Source organism: Cyprinodon tularosa, unplaced genomic scaffold (genome assembly GCF_016077235.1).
Source record: "Cyprinodon tularosa strain WSP-4 unplaced genomic scaffold, ASM1607723v1 ctg107, whole genome shotgun sequence".
NCBI lineage: Eukaryota > Metazoa > Chordata > Actinopteri > Cyprinodontiformes > Cyprinodontidae > Cyprinodon > Cyprinodon tularosa.
Window position 1 is genome coordinate 159,255 of NW_024037860.1, and position 23,617 is coordinate 182,871.

General features: G+C 38.3%; 1 protein-coding gene across 8 annotated transcripts in view; it reads right to left on the minus strand.

The window, feature by feature from the left end:
- LOC119785722 (clathrin coat assembly protein AP180-like) overlaps positions 1 to 23,617 on the minus strand; it is a 91,959-nt gene that overhangs the window by 11,494 nt on the left and 56,848 nt on the right. For 4 of the 8 annotated variants that reach the window (XM_038288493.1, XM_038288486.1, XM_038288502.1 and 1 more), the window contains 8 exons: positions 22,625 to 22,639; positions 22,095 to 22,367; positions 18,617 to 18,694; positions 14,192 to 14,419; positions 7,922 to 8,005; positions 7,558 to 7,626; positions 7,114 to 7,236; positions 2,153 to 2,224 (listed from right to left, as the gene is read on the minus strand). In XM_038288493.1, coding sequence (XP_038144421.1) covers positions 2,153 to 2,224; positions 7,114 to 7,236; positions 7,558 to 7,626; positions 7,922 to 8,005; positions 14,192 to 14,419; positions 18,617 to 18,694; positions 22,095 to 22,367; positions 22,625 to 22,639 — 942 coding nt within the window. The remainder of the gene's footprint in view (positions 1 to 2,152; positions 2,225 to 7,113; positions 7,237 to 7,557; positions 7,627 to 7,921; positions 8,006 to 14,191; positions 14,420 to 18,616; positions 18,695 to 22,094; positions 22,368 to 22,624; positions 22,640 to 23,617) is intronic. The other 4 variants (XM_038288528.1, XM_038288538.1, XM_038288518.1 and 1 more) reach the window with 4 other exon arrangements.

The following is a 23,617-nucleotide window of genomic DNA, read 5'->3' on the forward strand; positions in this document are numbered from 1 at the left end:
CAATTTAACCACAATAAGCCAAGGACAATAAGCCGGGACTTGAACTAGTAACCCTAATTTTGAATGGCAAACTTCTACAGCTGACACCACTATCACTGAATACTACTTAACACTAACAATGCCACCGAAACCAATGGCTTGGTTTCTGATTCTAATATTGTTTATTTGTTATAATAACCAAACCTGTTTGACCAACTATATTGGTGGTTTTTCCAACCCATCTATTCTTAGAGTATATCCAAATTCTATCCAAATACTCAACTGACTGTAACTCCCCTACGAACTCCTGCATCTTGACTAAATACTGAGGCTGTTTAAATGCCTGTCAAAGTTCACGGGCGAGCCGAACCACTTGCTACACTGGAAAAAAATTGAAATCTCCTAATTTTTTCTTAAAATAAGTGCATTTGTTCTGGGATTGAGGAGGAAAACGAGACATTTTGTCAATGGAACAAGACCATTTACATTTAAAATAAGAAAACACAATTGCATTGGCTTGTTTCAAGTGCATGTTATCTAATTATCTTATATTAACAGTAAAATTACTCATTCCATTAGCAAACTAATTTACCTACTCAAATTAAGGGTGAATACAAAATGTAGGTAATTTTAACTTATTTCTAGGTCGTTTTTTCCAGCGTACCACCATACCAGTCACATGGTATAGCGGTAGCAAGTCTCTGGACCTCATCAATTTTGGTTCCTCCGCTACATGAAGAAAGCCTCGAAACACCTCCTCCACTACTCAACACATGTCTCAAAGCCTCAGTTCATCTCATAACATCACCATCTACTAATTATTCCTCTGTCCTGATCTCCTAGGTTGATTCAAAGTTAAGCAGTTAATACACCAGACGCATAACAGCACAGCAAAGTGGCATATATATGTTTAAAAACTGAAATTTACACCAGATGCTAAAGAGAACACTCCAGAGCAATGGGTTCAGCAACGGGGCTCTGAGCAAAGATGAGCTTTTGTGACATGGGAAAATAAATTAAACAGTACAATGTTTGAAAGTTAGAAATTTATAGGTAATATATGATCACCTAAAAAAACAGCATCTTGAACAACCTGATGAGAAATCAGATATGTATTTTCTTAGCAGGTCAAACTACCAACATCTGCTGTGTGGGCAGTAATAACAGTAGGCGTTGGGTATTATCCTGTAGAAAAAGCACCAAGTAGAAGAAGCACCTTGGTTTGAAGTGAACATGAAACCAGATGTTGTGTTTTGTTTCTTCCTAGCCCAAACTGGAGCACATACGCATCTGAAATTAGAAACTCTACCTAAGTGTGTAATACGAGCATTGAACGATCATATTACATGGCCGCCATAAATAATTTTACTGTTTAAAATGGAAAGCTGTGACACACCAAGGGTGCCCCTTCCTGCTTTGCTGCCCTGTTTAGGGTCCGGTGTAATTACTTTAGTCGTTTGCCAAGATGTTCTATGGTTCTCCCTTGCTCCAAGCTTCTAATCTTCCATCATGATACTTCCTCAGATCGGACTCTGCTCACTCCTCCCTCCACAAGAGAAATCATTTTAGCCGTGTTTCCCAGAGAGCTGACATGTCCCAAGCCCCAGAAATCTCAGTTCCAGATTTCGTCTCCAGATCTCCTTACTACTTTATAAACTTTTAAAACTGTCTTCTGCCTCCAGAAGTGTGTTCTGCATGTGGGTCAGACCTCTGCCTGGTGAAGATTTTTTCACATCTTCACCAGGGGAGACAATCTGTTGCTGCATACAGAAAATAAACACAGACATCAGCACACTGATGAAACATGCTGACGCTTTGATTTCTAGCTAAACTGAATTAGTTGTTCTAACTGCTCCACTTTAAATCAAATGAACCAGACGAGAGGGAGGCAGAGCCATTCCTAAAGGCTGCATTAGGTGAAAGATTTTACATGAGCCCTAAGTCACTTTGAAACTGCTGTGCGTTTCATCCAACCATGCTTGCCAAGTCTGCAAAATAGCAACATTAATCTGGCTAATGTGTTTCCATCATTAGTCATTGCGTTACTTTCTGTCGTGGCAGAGAATGTTTGCTACTGACATTTTCCCATTTTGGATTTCAAGACCTTTTACTATCTAATGTAACCATAACTTGCACTAAATACTCGGATGTTGTGAAGAAGATTTAGTCTAACCTCCCAGCAGGTCTTCTCCTGGAACAGCAGGAGCAGAGCTTTGCTTCTCCTCCACAGGGCCGCTGAAGGAGTCTGCAGGGACATATACAGAGAGGGGTGAAAGGTCACTCCTGAATCACATAACAAGGAGGGATAGAATGCTGTAGTAATAGCAGAGAGCTGAAATCATGACATCCCCTTTTAAAGCACATACCTATAACTTTTGACAGACTGATACAGTTAGGAGGTAACAACACTCAAAATATTTGAGTTTTGACAAATATAAAAAAAAATGAAAAGCAACAATTGTCTTATGGATCATTGATAACTCTGCAAAGGCTTGCAAGATTTTGGAAATATTGGATAGGACTATATACAGTTAAAGTATCAGGTCTGAAGAAGTCAATTATCAGAGTTGAGAAAAATGACCGAACCGTTTCAGACACTGATGCTTCTGCACACCATCTACTTTCTGCCTCTCACAACTGTTGCTTTTTGTGATCTAAACCCCTCAAAATATGATTTATCTGTCTATGCACCATTTTTGCAGAGTTCTTCCATCCAGTGTTAATTTGCCTTTCTTAATCATTTCCTGTCGTTAAATAGTCTCAGATACGACACTGTTTACCGTTCTACCTAGAAAGCCAGCGTCCCAAAGTCACCACTTCACTGTTAAAGTTGAGTCTGGAGTTGTGCAGATACCACTAAAAGGTATAGAGGAGTTTCACGTATTTTTGAAAAGACACACACTCTCCACTTAAAAAAAATGCACATGCACAACCCTGTACCTCCGACCAAAATTCTCAATTTTAGGGCACCCGTGCATAAGAAATATGAAAACATTAAAAATATGTTTAAAAGTTCCCTTTTTTGCGTTCATATTTCAATCAGTTTTATTATTAGTGTACGAGAGGGGAGGTAGTTCTTCGCAGCCAGGTATTTCTTGGTATAGGGTTAGGTGAAAACGGGGACAGGCAGGTAGGACGGCCTTACGTGAACATTAGCAAGCATTGGCCAGGATCCTGAACACCATAACGATTGACAATTAGGAGAACCACTTATTTTGATGATCCACCCGGAAAAAGAACATCCTCCACTACACCTTTAATAAAGCTCGCTGCAGACGATGTGTGAGGAATAGTTCAGAGAATCTGATGTGCTTATTTTCCTGCTCAGCTTTGTACCTGGGCCTCTGCTCCTAGTTTGGTTTGCTTTTTCAAAGAAGTAGTACACACTGTTTCTCTCATGGAATAGTCCTTATTCCTCAGAACAAGAGTAGACTAATGAATTTCAGTTGGAAGTTTGTTTTTTCTGGCCACTGAGAATGTAGTCGATTGCTTGAATGCTGGTTTTCTAAATACTCAAATAGCTGAATGAAGATTAACTTAATGGCTATTGTAATCAATGGAATGGTTTTCAGCTGTTCTAACATTATTACACTGGATCTTATAAATGATCACTTGCCTTTCTACATGATACACTTGAATTGGCTAACAGAATGTGCCACAGGACCATAAAAGTGATTGTTGCTGAGAGAGGGGCCTCTTTACACCTCTTGTAAATATCAGAACAAAGAAGAGCCGTATCCAGCTATGTTGGTCAATGAGGAAGACATGGTTAGATTTGTGCAGACATGCATGCTGTTGATCAGGGAGGTTTGACTGATAAGTACTTCTCAGATATTGGAAGAAACTTTCTTTGGGTTTTTTGTAAAGGGTTCACCGCAGAATCCAGCTTTAAGTGAAGTCAATGTTAGAGTGAGTTCAGGGTGTGTAGCATTTGTAGAGATGTTTCCTTGGCTTTTCTTGAGGGACAGTCAGATGATACTCTCTGCCACCCAAATAGTTTGTTGTATGTTGTACCTATCTTACTACATCCAAAAAGACAATGATGGACAAACACAGGACAGACTGAATGGTGGATGTGTAGAAAATGATCAGCTCTCCTCTGGAGTTGCTGCAGGAACTACAGTCTCTGTTGGACCTTCCTCTAAACAGGGTCTATGTATGAAAACTATCCAAGGTTTTGAGAAATGGAAGAGGATGAAGGATATTTGGTCTGATGGTATTGAAGGTTGAGAAGATGTTCACAAACAGGATCTTTGAGATGATGCAGGATGAAATGTTGTCCATGGTTGATTGCATTATCTACCAAACTGTTGGTTTGTAGGTAAACTGTAAGGGTTTCTGTAGGGGGGCCTGTGATCATCTTCAGACGCTTCAACATCTGTCAGTTTCTCAGACAGACACAAGCAAGTAGCTATTTCATTTTGTGATGGGTTTCTTGGGAGCCTGGGTGAAGGCAGAGTGTTTATTAAGGAGCTGTACACAGTAACTGGAGTCCTTTGACATCTTTTTTTTAGAATGTCACAGTTTCATCTGTTCTTAGGTTTTCCCAGTATACCATAAATGCACCATTTCCCTCTGCCTGATTATCCTAAGTGATTGCACCTGTTCTGCTGCCTATTTCTCAGTTTCTCTCCAGTAGCCTGCCATTGTCTTCAGCCCTGACTCAGAGTTCAAACCAACTGTCATCTCAATTATTTATCAGCCTTCTTGTGATGAAACCTGGACTGTTTCAGACCCTGCCAAAGCTGTTGCCCATTTGGAGTTAGTATGTCATCAGTCTACTTGGATTGCTTTGCAGTGTACAACCCCTGCTATCTCTCACTGTCTTGACTTGCCAATTGGATTTTGGATATTTGGATTCAGACTGCTGGACCTTCAGTGGATTCTGATTATTTAGGATGTTGAATTTTTGTCCCTTGATTTAGCTGATCTTCACTCATTTTGGATTCTGAGTTCATCTGAGGAAGCTATTCTCTTTTTTTCCGGAATATAAACTGGTTAACTGCTACCTTGGGTTGTGTCTTCCTGGCTCCATTCTGTTGTGGTACTAAACTTTACATAGAAATCATTAATCAAAGTAAGGGAGGTGTAGATGAGCTATTGTACAAATCAATCAATAGCATCTGAAATTTTGATTCACAGTTGGCTGGGACTTTAAAATGAAACCAGTAGTAGGATACTTCACTCTGAGGTAGTTTTGTATTGTACTGTGTCAGCGGTGGGTCTGTTTTTCTCTTTGCTGATTCATGCACCAATTTCCTCCCTACATTTTGCCGTTTCATCCCTTCCAACTTCCATTTAACTTCCTTTATCAAGACATTTATTGCTCAGATGAAAATATAGCATATCAGTCTGTTCCCTTTTCCTGTTTGCATGAAGTCATAGACACAAATCTAATGTTCTGTTTTCTGAAAACGAAGCAACACAATACTGATGTAGTGAATTTTTCATTTCTTTTGGTTCTAATTAAATCTGGGCAAAAAACAAACAAAAAAAGGCAATCAAATTCAATGTATACTGATTAAATTGACATAAATTTGAAATGAGCTTCAGTTGGTAGGAATATTACCTAATAGCACAGTTTGATTGGAACCTATTTCGAGCTACAAGAGAAAATTAGGTAAGTAAATCATACAATCAGTTTTTACTATTTTTTTTGGTTAGATTTAATTTTGTCTAACTGTTTTCCCAAGTCCTGATGGTTATAATTCAGATACCAGATATTTTATTTTTTGCCTGGGTTTGTCTTTTGGTCATTAGCTCTTGAGTCTGATGGTGTTTTCCTGAGATATAAACATGTTCTAATCTCTCTCTGTTCTGCTCTTGGCGTAGGCGGTCGCATTTTCCTGCTGCTCCTGTTCTTCCCTACTCTATCCTTGCTTTTTGCTGTGTCTTGACTTTCTGAGCACTCTCTTCATATCACCCGAATCGAACAATGGCTCATGGTCCGCTGGTCTCTCAATGCAATTGAAAAAAATAATCTAAACTGTAAGACAAGCTAAATGGGACCTGTCCTGTCCTGATGGGACATACTTAGTGAGATATACCCTGAATTCCTGGAAGGATTGGATAATGGTGTGTTTTACGATGCTGTCAGTTGAGGACGTGGAAGAAGTATACATGTTTGGATTTATGATACTCTGATTTGGATTTTAAGGATGCCTAATGTATATACAATTACAGAGGATGTTGGCTGCAATTTGGCAATGATTAGGCGGCCGGCAGCGGTTGACGTGCTCACAAAGGCTGTGAATGAGCAGGACCGGGAGGTAAGTCGTATGTTGGGTGCGATGGAATGCAAGCTGGCTGCAGTTGTTGAACTCAAATCAGGTAAAATTTTTGATGTGTACGCTCGCTTTAGGGCAGAACAAGCCCAACAAATTAGAAATATTGGATTGGCCATGTGGAGCCCAGCGACAAAGACTTCAAGGCTGATGAAAAATTCTGTGCAGCTTGCTCTCAAAACAAAAGTGTATTTATGATTTCAGCTCCAACTTCATCAAAACTCCCCTGGAACTTAAGGTGGAAGGGCCCTGAACTGCCGGCTCCACCCCCCCCCCCCCCCCTACCTGCGGACACCTGTGGATGCATTCAGAACTATAGCACCAGTTGATAAAACTACCATCTTATCAAGGACAATGGCCTTTAGACAGCAATCATGGACAAATTCGACACACTCACTCGCAAACACACAGCTGATGCTCAAATACTAGATAGACTGACTCCTAAGCCTCCAATGTAGGCCTGTGCTGAAATGTTTGTCTCGTGTTTAAATGTGCTTTTCTTGTGCCGAGGTGTTTTGATATCTCAAACTGTAGCCTCTCAAGGATAAAGCATATGTCATGCATGTGATGAACAGTTTGTACTAAAACTGTAAACTCGATTAAAATGCAAATTGAAGTTGAAAGACTAATTGATTGATTTGTTGAGTGATTGATAAATGTATAACGTACGTATATTGACTTGTTTGTTTCTTATGTGTCAAAACTATGTGATGAGATGGCAGCTGCTACTTGTGTAACTAAATGGAGCTGATGCTAGAAAGGGAAAACAACATGTTATCTTTCCATTCAGGTAGATGCCACAGACAGCGGATATAATACTGAGCGAGTTTGCGTATTATGTGTTCATTACCCAATAGGTCAATAACTGGCTCAGGCTCTGGTTTCGGTGGAGAGGAAACTTGCAGTGCAGGAGTAGTGGCAGCGGCAGCAGAAGGAGTAGGACTGGTGGTTGGAGCTGGAGATGTAAACGTATCTGAAAAGAAATGGGAAATCACATGATGAGAGGAATTCTAATGTTCTGTTATCAGGGAAAAATAAAAAGGAGGTTTTATTGGACTTCTTCTGCCTTTTCCTAAAGATTGAAGTAGATTTGCGAACATCAAGCAAAGGGAAACAAGAATCTCTGCCTCGTCTCCATGTCTCAACATCCTTGAAGTGTGCAGCGGTTCGAAACAGAGAACTAACCTGCATGTGCATGCAGACGTCCTTAGCATGCAAACTTATCTGTCTGCACCCCTCATAAAGGAAGGAAGAGATAAAAGGGATGCAGTGAAGACAAGGCAGCTTAACTCACCCGTCACAATGTCTCCAGCCGGAGCCGACTCGGGCAACGGAGAGGGCCCGCGAGAAAAAGCAGGTAGGTCTAAGTTACAAACGCAAGCAAGAGGCAGGACACGAGAAGGGAGAAAACCGAGGAGGTTGGGGAGCAAAGAAAAGCGTTAGCGTGGCAGGTTGAAATTAAAGACATTTATAGAAAGCAGCCACAGAAACAATCCAGTAGCTGACAAGTAGGTCACATGCACAGTTCTCATACCACTATGAGGGACAAGTCAGGACATGTGAGGGGGGAAAAAACACTTGACAAAGGAGAGTAACTATGGAAACCAGAGGAGGTGAAGAGGCTCCACAAACATAAAGAGGGACATCAACTCTTGTACCTGCACCAAAAAAGTCTACGCTAGGAGTGGTAGCAGCTTTGGATTCTGCGGTAGGGCTTTGCTCAGGCATTGAATCAAACATATCTAAGAACAAGGACAGACAATCACATGGACGTTCAGATTCAAGTCCGGTGCATGATGAGTTAAGAAGAGAGATGAGGGAAAGTAGAGAGAGATTTTTAAGATTAATTTCAAAGAGTAAGCAGCTGTTTAACTTTTCAGTGCAATGCAGTAGGAGAAAGTGCAAAGTTTAAAATGGAATATTGATTCATTTCAGCATAAGGACAAACGTCTACTAATGTTTGACAAAAGTTTTAGTCAGATATTATTTATTGTGTCCTTATCCCTTAAACTGTCCAACAGAAATAAGAAAACAGAATTTAGAGCCTGAGCTTCAGAAGAATGCACATCTTAAACAACCTGTAAACCTGTTTTTGCACAGACAGCAGATCTTAAAAGAATGTGTTGCATTTGCATTTCAGCAGATTGTGCAAAGTTTTTTTTTGTGCGTATGCCTTCATTACTAGATCATATTTGAAATGACAAAACAGTGCAAATTCATGAGTGGAGGATATGCAAATGTAGACATTTACTGTGGGAAAAGAGATTTTGAACTATGCAAACTGCAGTAAACATGAAATTAATATCATTGAATCTATTAAATTAGTTTAATTATTTATTTATTATAACCTCCAGCCACATGGCTTAGCATCTTTCCCTTCTTTTATGGCCACCTCAGATTGGCTGTAGGACATGCAATCCACTCATTTGAATGGAGCGGAACCAAATTCTCTTTTAAATCTTAAAATTAGTGCATTCATTTTTACAGATAACCAACGAAAAATATTGAAAATGCAATTTAGCACTACTTACTTGGAATCTTTGAAGATAAGGCCCTTAGCAAAGTTAAATATCCTTAACTAAAAAAACTTCCTGCAAGGAAAAGGCTAGGGAAATTTCTCAAATTGAATCTCTAGTGGGTGAGATCTCAGCTAAAATGTGTTCCTTTTCTTGGGAATGTTCTGACTGACTCTAGATCATTGTGTTTTTAAATGGTCTCTATCAGCAGTCTCAATGTAGCTCCACATCTGTGACGTCTGTGTTCAGGTGGCCACAATACCAACTCTGCCACAAACTCTTCAGTTTCTACAAATCCTGTTGTTAGAGAAGCGTAATATTTTTAAAATATTCAATTCACTTAAACTTTGCCCTGTCTTTTAATTTCCGCATTAATGCAATATAAGAATCATGTGAAAATATACATGGATTTTAACATTTTAACAAATAAGCGAAATAGGCACAGAATCAGGGCTGGGGCACTTATAGAACAATCAACACATATGCAGGTCAAAGACCAAGAATCACATTCTTTGGTGTCCTCCAGCTTTTCAATTCAATTCAGTTTATTTATATGGTGCCAATTCCCAACACAAGTCCTCTCAAGGCACTTTACAGTTCAACCTTTTAAACTAAAACTGGACTCACTTTCTGTAGGTACTTGCTTAGTGAATCAGTGACACAAAAACAACAGATGTTACGTGTACCTATTGTTAAGTGAGCTTTGTCTGCACTCAAAAGAACAAGGTCTTTCAGCACTCCATCACCCCCAAGTATTCATTTAATTAAAGAAGCCACTGGAACTCCTGTGAGCAAAACTATCCACTGTAAGATCATGTTAATTAGTCTTACAAGACAATGCCTAAAAAAGAGAAATGTGGAACAGTAGTCTGATTTATTTTAAATTGAACTCTAGCAGGGGCTGCTCAGTGCAGTGGGTAGCTCTGCTGCCTTGCAGCAAGTACGTTCCAGGTTCGATTCCTGGCCGGAGTCTTTTTGCATGGAGTTTGCATGTTCACCCTGAGCATGAGTGGGTTCTCTTTGGGTACTCCGGCTTCCTCCCACAGTCCAAAAACATAACTGTTAGGTTAAAGCATGGGCGTAGGTTTGCATAGGGACCATAGGGACATGTCCCTACCAAAGTTTTGAACCGACCTAATTGTCCCTACCAATAATTGGATGTGAGCAACATGTTTATAATTTACAGCAGTAGTTATTGCAGCAGTGGCTTCTTTTCCTCTCGCAGCTCCTCTGCCTGCTCTCTCCTGTCCCTTTCACGCAGCAGCGCATGGAACTGTGCTGCGCTGTTTAACTCAACTCTCATTGGTTGTTCTGCCTTAGGTTCCGCCTTCTCTCTCTCTGATTGGCTGTTTTCTAGTCCTGGTGTGCTTGGAGCACAAAATTGAAAATTTATTCACACTAGAATGCTGCGGTTACTACAATAAATATTAGGCTACAAAACTAGTCCCAATAAAAAAAAATGAATATCCTGTACACTAAAAAACAAAAACCTTTTTTTTCCTTTTATAAAGCGAAAATTCTGAGTCAGCCAGGAGTTCTGAAGACACAAAATGGGCAAATAAAGGCTGTAAGCCATCAACATTTCTGATTCTTATCCACAGCCAACTAGAAAAAGAAAAAGTTAGTGTTTCCTTTTTACCAATATTTAGTTGCTATTACTGGTTCCATTTTTTTATGACTCTTTGAGAAAGTTCAGGTATAATTATTAGCAGGTGTTATTTCTCTTATAGAGTACAACAACAAGAAATGGAGCCTAAACATCTGCTGTTTTTCGTTTAAAAAGCACAATTAGGGTTCCACATAATAATAGTTCTATTTTATTGACTATTTATACTTCTAGAAATAGGATAAAGACAAGAACAAAAAAAGGAAGAATATAAACATTGATTTTATCTTACATAGATTTCCACACAGTCTATAAGTAAATTAGTACAAACATTAATGTCTGGTAAAAATGCTGCTCAATCTGGCTGTTTATTTTGGATAATGTTAAATTACAGATAAGATAGTGTTATATTGTCTTTTATAATTGTTAAAAATTATTTTATATTTGAATACACTTAGGCTCATTCTTAGTGTTGTGTTTGTAGATGATGCCACTAAAAATAAAATAGACATACAGTAAGGAGCTATTTAAACAGTCAGACAGTAAGCAATATAGGACAATGATAAAAGGTTGTGTTACATTTAATCCTTTACTATTAAAATTGCACTTATACATTATATGATTATAGGAAACACAGATATCCAGTAATAATGATGCAGGGCAGCTTGTAGGTGAAGCAGCTGCCCTTCAGTGCTTCAGGTGATGTCTAAATAAACCAGGTGATACTAAAATATTTCCACATGAGGAGTACTGGATGGAGAATATTGACAGACAAAACATTTTTTTTAATCTTATATATTATATATATATATGTATATGTATATGTATATATATATATATATATATATATATATATATATATATATATATATATATATATATATATATATATATATATATATATATATATATATATATATATATATATATATATATATATATATATATTGTATTTTTACAATTTTGGTATAATTACTGATCTAAGTGGATTGCTCTGTAGGGGAAAGGGACATTTTACATTTATATTATGTTTTATAGTCTCCATTCTCCAGTTAATGATGAATCACTCACTAAATTAGTTGATGATTATTGAAATAATCAATTATTGCGATTAATTTTTTCAGCCCTAGATAAAATACATGAATGGGCTATACAGAGTAACTACAGCCCAGATGTTCAACTTTTATAGTGAAGTTAATATTTTAATGAATGTATTATTTTTGCTTGATACAGAGAGAGAATAGTAGGTACAAATATAAGAGTGGGGTTTAACTCTGCACAATTGTATATCTTCAAAAGAAAATACTGTATTTACCTTCTCTAAAAGTCATGCAAATGAAACCATTTACAAAGTGGAAAACAGTCCTAATTCCACATTCATCAGAGCCGCCGATACTTCAAACAAGCATCTAATGAGTGTAGAGCTTATAACATTTTTATTAATGTAGCAAAATTATGCTTTTCTCTTTTAACAATGAATTTGTCTTATCAGTACGGATGCTCACATCGAGCATAAAAAAGGGCACGCATATTGCAGCACCAATGACACCCGACCAATAGTGTCCCTACCAAAGTTCAAATCAAACCTACGCCCTTGGGTTAAAGGCACACTAAGCAACATTTTTCAGTTAATTAATGTGTTCCATAACATTATGGATGATTAAATGAGTCATTTCAGGTTGAACAAAGGTATTCTCGGCCGCCCTGGTGCTCTGTGGGGGAAATACTGCACTTGCAACTGCAGGAGCACCGACCCGCACCCACAGGCTCAGAAGTCTCGTGAGAGTCAGTCTTGCTTTACGGCGAGAACTGCTACACCCCCCAGTTAAAAGCATGCTCGTTGCTAGCACAGTGGCAATCTTTGTGCAGTAATGCTACGTTCACGCAGCAAAAGCACGTCTGCTGCTTCATTTTTGCTGCTTGTACCAGTTTGTTCTGACGCGCGGCTGAAGCAGCTTTGCTGCTCTGGCTTCGCGGTGCAAAAGTGTGTCTGAGGCGCATTGGGCGGAGCTTCACTATCCTTTCTCTACCTTGCAGCTATATTTGCTGTGATCAGTGGGAATAAAGTAGTTTTAATATGTGTTTAAGTGAGAAAATACACCTGAAAACGTAATCAGTGCAGTCAGTTCATTCAGATTATTATCCTGCCTTCAATATTTTTTCTGTCGGAGCCGCTCAGACCCCCACATACCAGGGATGCGCCGACAGAAGGAACCCCTTCATCAGCAGCGGTTCACCGCGGCAGCTGGTAGGTGTTTTTCATCTAAATAATCCAAACTGCATATTCTGCCGGCAGATTTCTGCATTTTAAGTTAATTTAGGCGTCAATAAACTGTTTAAGAGGAGAGATCATCAGCGCTGTGTCTCTCTCCCTGCGTTAAACGCGCCCGATGCGCTGCTTCAGCTGCTCAGACGTGCTGCGCCTGCTGCTCAAAACGCGCCGCTGGACCTTTTGCTGCGCCTTGACGCGCGTCAACCATTGACTTTGCATGTAAACTCGCTGCTTCTGTCGCGCCAGCTACGTCCAGTGTGAACGCAGCATTAGTCATTCGCTGCTAAGCTCAAAACAACCGCGCCTGGCTTGACGGAGAAACCAGGAGAACAGCTGAGCATATTTACGACAGTGCACTTTTACTTTCGCCCTCTGGGGGGAGCCTCGCTGGAAAATCAACACCGGTTGCATAGTGTACCTTTAATTGGCTTCTCTAAATTCTCCTTAGGTGTGAGTGTGTGCATGGATGCTTGTTTGTCTCTGTGTTGCTCCACGATGGACTGGTGACCCGTCCAGGGTGAACCCCTCCTCTCGCCCGTAGACAGCTGAAGCACCCCTCGCGACCCCAGCAGTGATAAAGCGTGACGGAAAATTGATAAAACTAGCACTTTTTTATTTTACAAGGAAGTTGTCAGTGGTAGTGAAAGAAGGCAGCAGTTTTGTGTCTGTCTCTGCAATAATAAAAGAGAACTTATGATGTGAATGATGTCAAATTAATATTTCCATCTCTACTGTTTTCACTTGATGAATTGAGAGTGTTGGTGTGGTGTTATGTTTTTTACATTACAAGTGCAAAATGTGAAGTTTACAGATTGGTAATTTTATAGTGAAAACTGTCTTAACTACAGTGTAATCTTATCATATTTCCAAACTCACACATTTCATATATTTGTTTCTTACTCTTTTTCCAATCAAATAAACATCAAGTTCATTAATATATAATCCAATATCCATTGTTCAGAGGTATGAATTTAGTTTTACGTGTTTAAAGAACCCAAATGCTAAAATCAACCAATATTCCATTTGAACTCAGATGCATAAGCTACTAACAGGCATTCTCAGAAGGATCTTAGGTTCTAATAACTATGATGAGAAGAAAACGGTTTTCTTCCCTGAGACATTTGGCAAACAGTTAGTATTCAGTCAAGAATCAAAACAAATTGACTTCCCTCTGTTTATAAGATGACATTAACATTTATGCCCCAACAAAATCTGACTTTATTTTGATCCTAAAAAAAGAAATTCAATCCTAAAACAAAGATTAAATGTTTCTTTGTACTTTTTTGTTTGTTTGTTCTTTCATATAGATTTTTCTAGCTATAACAGAGGCAGTCAAAGTGCTTGATTAGCTGAAGAAAGAACAAAAAAATAGAAAAACAAATCTGAAATGTAGGGGCTTGTTAAATTATCACTGGCACTATCAAGATAACCATTAGCAAGAACAACACAGTCATATTCATCTAAACCTTCATCAATGGTTGCCATAATGCAGGTCAGTGCAATGAGAGACATAATGAGAGTGAGAGGACATTACCACCAAAGAAATCTAGAGTCGGGGCAGCTGCAGACTCTGTGGTGGTGGTGTCGGTGGTGGTAGTAGTGGAGGAAGGAGCAGGAGAAGCGATTGGGGCGATGATGGTCGGCGCTTCGCTAGAGGTGGGAGGAGTGATGGCAGAGGAAGCCTCCGTGTCGGCAGGTTTCATGGCGAACAGGTCCAGCTCTGGAGCAATGCCGGCACTCCCCTCCGTTGTAGCAAAGGGGTCTTTGGGAAGAGCAGCGTGGTTTGGTGTTGACAGGTTAAAGGGGGTTATGATTAGAAACAAGGAAAAAGGCGGCTTAGGATGGGTGAGAATAACATTTATATTCAAAAGCATGGTTCTGCAAAATTCCAAATGAATCATTAGACTTTTATCAATTATGAGGAGTGACTTTGTGACTTAGTGACTTAATCTAATTTTAGTGCATGGTAGAAGTATGCCAGACTCTGTGAAGTCTGGTAGAGTTGGGTAAAGGAGGACAAAGCTTTGACAAGGAAAAAAAAAAAAACGACGTGACTTACTTAACTGTCCCACATTGTCCTCTTTCTTTAGTGTATTTTTGCCAAGAAAAATATCATATACAGGAGATGGGAAGTGGATTTCCCTTTTCAATAGAACAGAAGTTTTTACAGCCTTTGCCTTTGCTTAGAGTTCAGCTCGGGTTGATCCTGTTTTTACTGGTAACCTGTTAGCTGCCTCTACTACTAAACTGAAGTCAACCTGCTGTAAATTCACCCAGTTAAAAGTTTTTGTTTTTTTATATAAAGGAACAGACTTATCTCTATAATTCTCAAAGTTGAAGGTGGATGCCAGAGTAGGGACCAAGTAATTGAATCAAGGAAACTGTCTGCAGAGGCTGTAAGACTTGCTTTATCTTCAGACTTGGCTCAAGCAGACACAGCGGAACATCCTAAAAATTTATATGGTTTAATCATTAGTAAATCAAACAAATTTGTAACCACCATGATCCTTCTTAGATCTGACTGGAGAGGTGACAAAAAACCCACAAACCAATTTGATGGCATTATAGTGCTGTATTTTGAATATAGGAAAACCATCCAGAAGCTCAACCATTGCTAACCCTAACCCCACTGCACTTGCATCTTGCTTGAATTTTGCTGAAACTCGAAGATATTGTAAGACCACGAGATTTAAAGATGCAAATCTCTGGTCTAATGAAATTAAACCAGGTCATTTAGGAATAAAAGCTATGCATAATATGTGAAGAAATCGAGGTATTGCTTATAACCTGACAGACATCCTCACTAGTCCAAAGCAATTGTGGTGGCAGCTACCATGTTTAGAAACACAAGAGCATTTAGCCAGAATAACAGATCTGGGCACAGCTAGTGCCGAAACGAATCCATTTTGTGCAAAGCTCAGAAAAATGTGCCCAACAGTCTTGAAGCTTTTGCTGTTGCAATTTTTCTTTTTTTTTTCTTTTTTTGTCAGCGTTTTTAAATAAAACAAAGTGAAAAGTATGGCAAAAACTAAATATATAGTATCTGTTGCAGAATAAGTCTGTAACAAAAAACAGCGATTTTATTTCTTCTAGTTAGCATGGGATATTTATAGCATTTTAAACAAACAGAGTTTCTGATGTTGCTTTAGTTGCTTTTACTTGTTAACTATAAAAAAGTTTCCTTTAATCACTTTATTTTTATATAAACTTCAAGGGAAAGACTGAAAATCGGACTCAAAAGTTGTGTATAGTTATGTAACAAGCTAACAGTATTTCTGGTGGCATAGCGCAAACAAAAATAATAATTTACAAAGTATGCTATTCCATGATCAAAGTAGTAATTTGCCATATTGTAAGGTGTCATACCTAGCAAGAGGAGATGACCCCTCCAACCTTTCCTAAACCCAAGGAAAACAACCCGCTTGTTAGATTTATTGACACAACAGCTAAATTTACTGGTTATACACGTCTTTGATTATTTGTCAATAACCCAAGGACAGTATGAGGAAAACATTAATATTTTGAGATTCACACAAAGATTCAATGCAGCCATTCATCAATGTAATCATATACAGGTGCTGGTCATAAAATTAGAATATCATGAAAAAGTAGATTGATTTCAGTAATTCCATTTAAAAAGTGAAACTTGTATATTATATTCATACATTACATACAAACTCATATATTTCAGATGTTTATTTTGTTTAATTTTGATGATTACAAATGACAACAAATGAAAATCTCAAATTCATCATATCAGAAAATTAGAATATTACTGAAGACCAATAAAAACAAAGGATTTATAGAAATGTTGGCCAACTGAAAAGTATGAACATGAAAAGTATGAGCATGTACAGCACTCAGTATTTAGTTGGGCCTCCTTTGGCCTGTATTACTGCAGCAATGCGGCGTGGCATGGAGTCGATCAGTCTGTGGCACTGCTCAGGTGTTATGATAGCCCAGGTTGCTCTAATAGTGGCTTTTAGCTCTTCTGAATTGTTGGGTCTGGTGTATTGCATCTTCTTCTTCACAATACCCCATAGATTTTCTATGGGGTTAAGGTCAGGAGAGTTTGCTGGCCAATTAAGAACAGGGATACCATGGTCCTTCAACCAGGTACTGGTAGCTTTGGCACTGTGTGCAGGTGCCAAGTCCTGTTGGAAAATGAAATCTGCATCTCCAAAAAGTTGGTCAGCTGCAGGAAGCATGAAGTGCTCTAAAACTTCCTGGTATGTGGCTGCGTTGACCCTGGACCTCAGAAAACACAATGGACCAACACCAGCAGATGACATGGCACCCCAAACCATCACTGACTGTGGAAACTTTACACTGGACTTCAAGCAACGTGGATGAAGTGCCTCTCTTCTTTTCCTCCAGACTCTGGGACCTTGATTTCCAAAGGAAATGCAAAATTTACTTTCATCAGAGAACATGACTTTGGACCACTCACCAGCAGTCCAGTCCTGTTTCTCTTTAGACGCTTCTGACGCTGTCTGTGGTTCAAGAGTGGCTTGACACAAGGAATGCGACAGCAGAAACCCATGTCTTTCATACGTCTGTGTGTGGTGGTTCTTGAAGCACTCACTCCAGCTGCAGTCCACTCTTTGTGAATCTCCCCCACATTTTTGAAGGGGTTTTGTTTCACAATCCTCTCCAGGGTGCGGTTATCTCTCTTGCTTGTACACTTTTTTCGACCACATCTTTTCCTTCCCTTCGCCTCTCTATTAATGTGCTTGGACACTGAGCTCTGTGAACAGCCAGCCTCTTTAGCGATGACCTTTTGTGTCTTGCCCTCCTTGTGCAAGGTGTCGATGGTCGTCTTTTGGACAACTGTCAAGTCAGCAGTCTTCCCCATGATTGTGTAGCCTATAGAACTAGACTGAAAGACCATTTAAAGGCTTTTGCAGGTGGTTTGAGTTAATTAGCTGATTAGAGTGTGGCACCAGGGGCCATCAATTTTGAACCTTTTCACAATATTCTAATTTTCTGATATGATGAATTTGAGATTTTCATTTGTTGTCATTTGTAATCATCAAAATTAAACAAAATAAACATCTGAAATATATGAGTTTGTATGTAATGTATGAATATAATATACAAGTTTCACTTTTTAAATGGAATTACTGAAATCAATCTACTTTTTCATGATATTCTAATTTTATGACCAGCACCTGTATAAATAGTTCTTTAACAGCGGCCTGATTATTTTTCACTTAATTGGGCATTACATAACATGGATATGTGTTTCAGGTGACATTTGTGTTAAAAGTGACATAGGATTACTGTGACAGAAAGTTATTTTAGGAGACTCCAAAAAGTTTAGAGCTCTGAATCCTAACTTCTAAAATCATGAAACAAGATGAAAAGGTTTTGCTTTCCACATTGCAACAAATTCATCTAGAAGATTTCCAGAGTTTTTCACAGAAATGTATATATTTAACCATGTTGCATGGTATATATATCAATCTTTTAGTAGCTTCAAAAGGGTGTGCAAACAAAGAATGGTTTTAATTTGTTTGCACTTGCAGGTTTATCAGAAATTATCGGCACTGTAGGTCAAAGAGAGTAAAGTTATGGAGTTATTCAAACCATAAAAACAAAAACCGGCTCAGCAATGATTAGCATCATCATTTCCATCTAATATTGTCATTGTTAGTGATACTAAGATGGATGGTTTTCATTTTTATGAAAATATTTAGCATTCTGGGAGAAAAGTTTACTGCTAACTTAATAGAAGGGGTGCAGGAGAGATGGAGGAGGAGAGGGTCCATGACTGGGGCTTTAGCAGGATTTGGGGTGAGACAGTAGCCCTGGTGGAAATGGTTTGTCCTACTGTCTCCTAGAAAGCAGTGGCAGCTTTAGCAAATCAAGAGCAAGGAGTCTCAAAACATCCGCGCATATATATGCTCAAACATCCACACCACCACACAGTCGCACTGAAAGCCGTTTTGTGACCCACCAGATCCACTAAATGCATCAGCAGCGGGGCCCGCGGCCACGGCAGCAGGACCGTCTCCTGGGGAAGGTGCAAACGCATCTAGGGGTATTGCAGATGCAAAAAAGCAGAGGGTAACACCCGGGGACATACAACAAGACACATGGACGTACAGAACAGAAGATGAGTCAACAGATGAACAGGACAGGAAAAACAAAAAAAATGAGAGGTCAGTGTCAGGAAAAAAAGGCTGAGAATACAAGAAATATGCAGCCTGGTTCATTAGAGTGATTGATTGGACTGCATCATCGATCACATGATGAGTTTAGGGAGGTTGGTGGTGGGGGCTGCATAGTGCTTCCTGTGCCCCACTACCTTGAGTGGTGAAGCTAGTTGTCACAAGTTGCTGGGACTGTGTGACAAGAAGATGTCAAGTTAGGGGATGGAAAAATCATGGTCTCTCTTTGACAAAGAAGCAACTTTTTTCAGTTGTCATTAAGCCTTAGGTTTTTTTTTTTTTGTTTTTTGTTTTTTTGTGTGGAAAGGTGAGACATAAAATCAGACGGAAACTTCCAGCTCTTGCATTTTGAAAAAAAAAACTTCTGGTGAGTTAATATGAATAGAAGTATTTCAGAAATGTTAAAAAAGCGTAGAATACCAACAGATAAGTGGCATAAAAATTATATTTAAATAGCTAAACCTATCTCTGCCTATATAAAATATAGAAAGTAAACAGAAAGATGGACTGTTTATCTGCTAATGTGACCAGTGTGCTGTTTGGTTTAGAGCTGTATGCCATGAAGAAGAGATGTCAGCAGTGACCTTAGTTATGGCTTATCAAGTTCTCCCTCAATTGTCAATAGTCTTAAATTCTTCAGTGTTATTGTAAATAAAGTTTCCAGTTTTCCAAATAGTGAAGGTGTCAGCATATTTATAAACAAGTTGGGTCACTTTATCATGAGACAAAACTGTAAATAACCCAATGGTTTTAATGGTTTAAATCAGCAATATTAAAGTTTAGAAGAAAAATAAAACTTTTAAAAGGACTCCTGCACACGGTCCAACTTGCTTCAGAAGACATTTATTTGCAATGTTTTAGTACTAGATCTTCATTAGGGAAAGTTTTTTTTTTATTTAAAGTGAAATAATAAAATAACAATACAGCAACATGACAATTCCCATTCTTCTTTTTTTAAGATAGATCTGACATTAAAAACCCTATTAAACAGACATTTCTTGATGCATATTCATTACTTTGATATAGATTATTTAAGCTACATAATTGTGAGGTTTTTGGATGTAGAAATAATCATGTTTACTTAAAATAAATACTAATGAGTTTTAAAAACACAAACTTTATTTTTTCAATTACATAATAACCCAGTTACTTATTAAGTTAGTTATTTATGCAATTCAAAGAATACACTTCATGTACTTGAAAAAAATGGGTATCAATTTGTATTACTGTAGTATTCATTAGTATTCATTTGGAGTAATTATATTTCATTAATACTAAGTATATAAAACTGATGATTATGTATTTCTAATATAAGCTTTATTATGGAAATTGCATATGCATTTTTTCAATAGGTGTGTTCTCAAATTATATAAAAAACAGGAAATCAGAATTTGTTATAAAAATTACTAAATTCTTCACATTGGGGTAAATTGTTTTTTGATGAGTGTAACAAATTAGACTAGAAATGCTCAGTCTTATAGCAGAAAACCTAAAGCAGGTTATCAGCACAAACACCTCAATGCAAAAAATTAAATACAAGTAAATTATTATAGAATAGGTATATTTTCCCATGATTTAAACTGGTAAATCAGAAAATCTGCCAATGGAATAAGATTATTCATGTTTAAAATAGGATCTACTTTCAAGGTCAGTAATACTATTTCCATTGCCAGATAATGCTACCTGCTCAAATTGATGACAACTACACTTATTTAAAAAAATCTTCTACTAATTTTGCAGGAGGTGTTGAAGGTGTGTTGGTTTGGGCTTGGTTTTCAGCCACTGGATCAGGGCACCAGGCGCTGATCCGCCATTTTTTTTTCCTTCACTCTAGAGCAGTGTTGTTTTTGTCAACGATGATAAAATGATTCCTTGGACGCTCCTTTTTTTCATAACGCAAACTAACAAGCTAACCGTGGATCTTTGATGACAAAAATATGACTCATGGGTGTGAGTTTTCATCAACGAGATGACATTAAATAAAAAAGTTAGTGGGTGGTCGGTCAGACGTTTAAAGTGCATCATTGTGCTGTAATCTGTTAGACAAGCTAAGCAGTATCAACCATGCTGCTGTGTCCGGTTTGGTCATGCCGCCCTCCGGGCACGCAGCTCTGCTCTTTCAGCTGTGCTTGTGCAGAAATCCATCTTTGTGTGCGTTTAGCTCAGAGCCTGCGCTTTATGCTCCACACTGATGGTTCTTACTGTTCTCACTACTTAATAAACTATATGTGGCTGATCATCCTCTGTCAAGTGTGAAAAGTCCTTTTGTTTAACTATCAGGAATTTATTTCTTTCAGCTCACAAGAGGTAATACAAAACCTTTCATTTCTACAAAAAAAGAATCCCTGAATTATGTCCAAAACATATATTTAATTGCATACTGTTTATTTTTGGATAAAGAGCCAAATGCTTTTTTGGAATAATGATGATTGGTTAATCTGTGTGGAATGCGTATTTCATAGTAAATTAGGAAGTGTTTGCTTTGGGATGGAAACCTTGTCTAAAACTATTCCTTTTATTGTAAATTTTATTAGCTTGTGAGATAAATTAACCAAAATAATGTCTTGAACTAGAGCTGCTATTTTCACAACTTGTGTATAAAGTAGGGCATTAACTCATAAAAAAAGTTTATTTGAATTCTAGAAATAATTTTTCTGCCCAACAGCAATGATGAACTGCATCTACGCTAGAACTGTCAGTGTGGTAAATAATCTGGTTGTTATTAGAAATTGTAAAGGTTCACTTTTTTTTCCAGGCGCAACATAAAACTGACTAAAACTAGACTACAAATTTTTGGAGTTTTAAAACTATCACATATAGTAGTGACTAAAATGTGACTAAAACTAATAAAAGCTTTCATCCTGAAGACTAAATCTATGATAGCTGTCAAAAACAACTCTGCTCTAGAGTCAGGTGTAATACCCTTCATTTTGACGGCATCAAAACTTGGGCATTAAAGCAGTGAGGTGTAAAGAATGGGGTAATGTGAGAGACTCATCAAGTCATACAAAGTGCAGTTACTTTCATGTTTGAGTGCTTTTGCTGTTTATCTATAATAGAACCTGTTTTTCATCTTTATCAAATACGAAAAAGTTGCTGAAATTACTGATTGTATAATAGCACCAAGCAAAAATTATAAAAAAAATAAGATTAAAAAAAGTTAATTAAAAGGACACATTTGTATTTTACCACGACTGCATAACACTGTATGACTCCATAATGTTGTTTAAAGCCATGCTGGGCTATACCCAGTGCTACACTGACCTCCAAAAAGGTCGATGTCAGCGGCTGAGGCGGCAGCAGGAGCAGGAGCAGAGATAGGCAGTGATGTGGGTGGCGCCACCGGTGCAGCTGCAGCAGCAGTGGTAGCAGAAGCGGCTGCAGGAGCAGCGACTTTTGCAGCTGGAGGAGCAGCGACTTTAGCGGCTGCAGGTGCGGCAGTGGCAGCAGGGGCAGCAGCGCCTGCTGCAGCTGCATTAGCTGACTTTCCATCTGCTGCAAGAGCTTGAGGTGCCCCATTGGTAGCAGCTGGGGCAGCTATGTGATTGCACCCCATAGTCCAATCGCCAGACCCAGTCACATCCCCCCAACAGACGCATAGAAAAAGGAGGGGTAAGAAAATAGAAGAGAAACAACTCATTTGAAGTGAATGAAGGTTAAAAGTTACTGTGCAATGTTTGGTAAAATAGTTAGAGAAGAGATCAACCAATGGCCGTAAAGACAAACTTCAAAAGAGAAAATAAAGAATTAACCTGAAAAATCTGTGGTACCATTACTGGAAATACAATACTCACCCTCTGCCAAGAGATCTACAACACAGCAAAAAAAAAAAAAAAAAGAAATGATAAATAAGTGAATGAATAAATTGTCAAAGAGGAAAATCATGAGCTTTACCCTGCAGAGCAAGCAGCAAAACCCAAGTGTGACTAAAATAACAGCATTGCACACAGATCGATATTGACCTGAGAAAGAAAACTCATTTCGTTTAAGACCTTTTCTCTCTTTGTGAAGCTCATATTATCAGTCTAGAGGTTTTGATTTATAGAGGAACATTAGTGCAAAGAAAACAATTTCTGACACTGTGACAACACACATTAAGATATTTTATTGCAAAACCTGCTCTCCAACTGTTACTTCTACTGCCATGTTAGCTGGGCTACTGGAACACAAGAGATACAAATTGGTAACTAAAGAGGATTTTGTGGAACATCAAGCTCATAGGTTTAAAAAGTGTGTCATATAGTAGTAGCCATTCAAAATCTTCCCACTTTTCTTTATGGGTCCTTGCCTGGTCCCCTACATCAATCTTTGTACATTCTGTCATGATTTGAGGACATTAAGAGCTAAAGAGAAGCATCATCTCCTAGTCAGAACCTGTAATTCAGTGAAAGGGTGGAGTCAGAGTAAAACAATGCACGCCCAGGAGAAGGCCAGTGGCTTGAAGTGGGCCACCATTCGGCTTCCGTTTGACTGGTAAGGGCCATTTTGAATGGCTGCTACTGTAGCATGTTTTACTGTGTCAGTACCAAAGTGTTGGCATTAGAGTTATGTCACTAGAACCAGGCCACACTGCAAAAACTGATCCACAAATGAGTCAGTGTCAAATGTTTTTTTTGCCTTAATCTGAGAAGCTGATCTGCCAATGTAATGGAGACTTTTGCTCATCAAATTAATAATTTTATTAATTAATTTGAACTTATTTTCAATAAATTATTACATGTTTTTTACATTGTCACTTTGCACTGGATTTAGCTTATTCCACAGGCAGATTGATTTACTTCCATCCT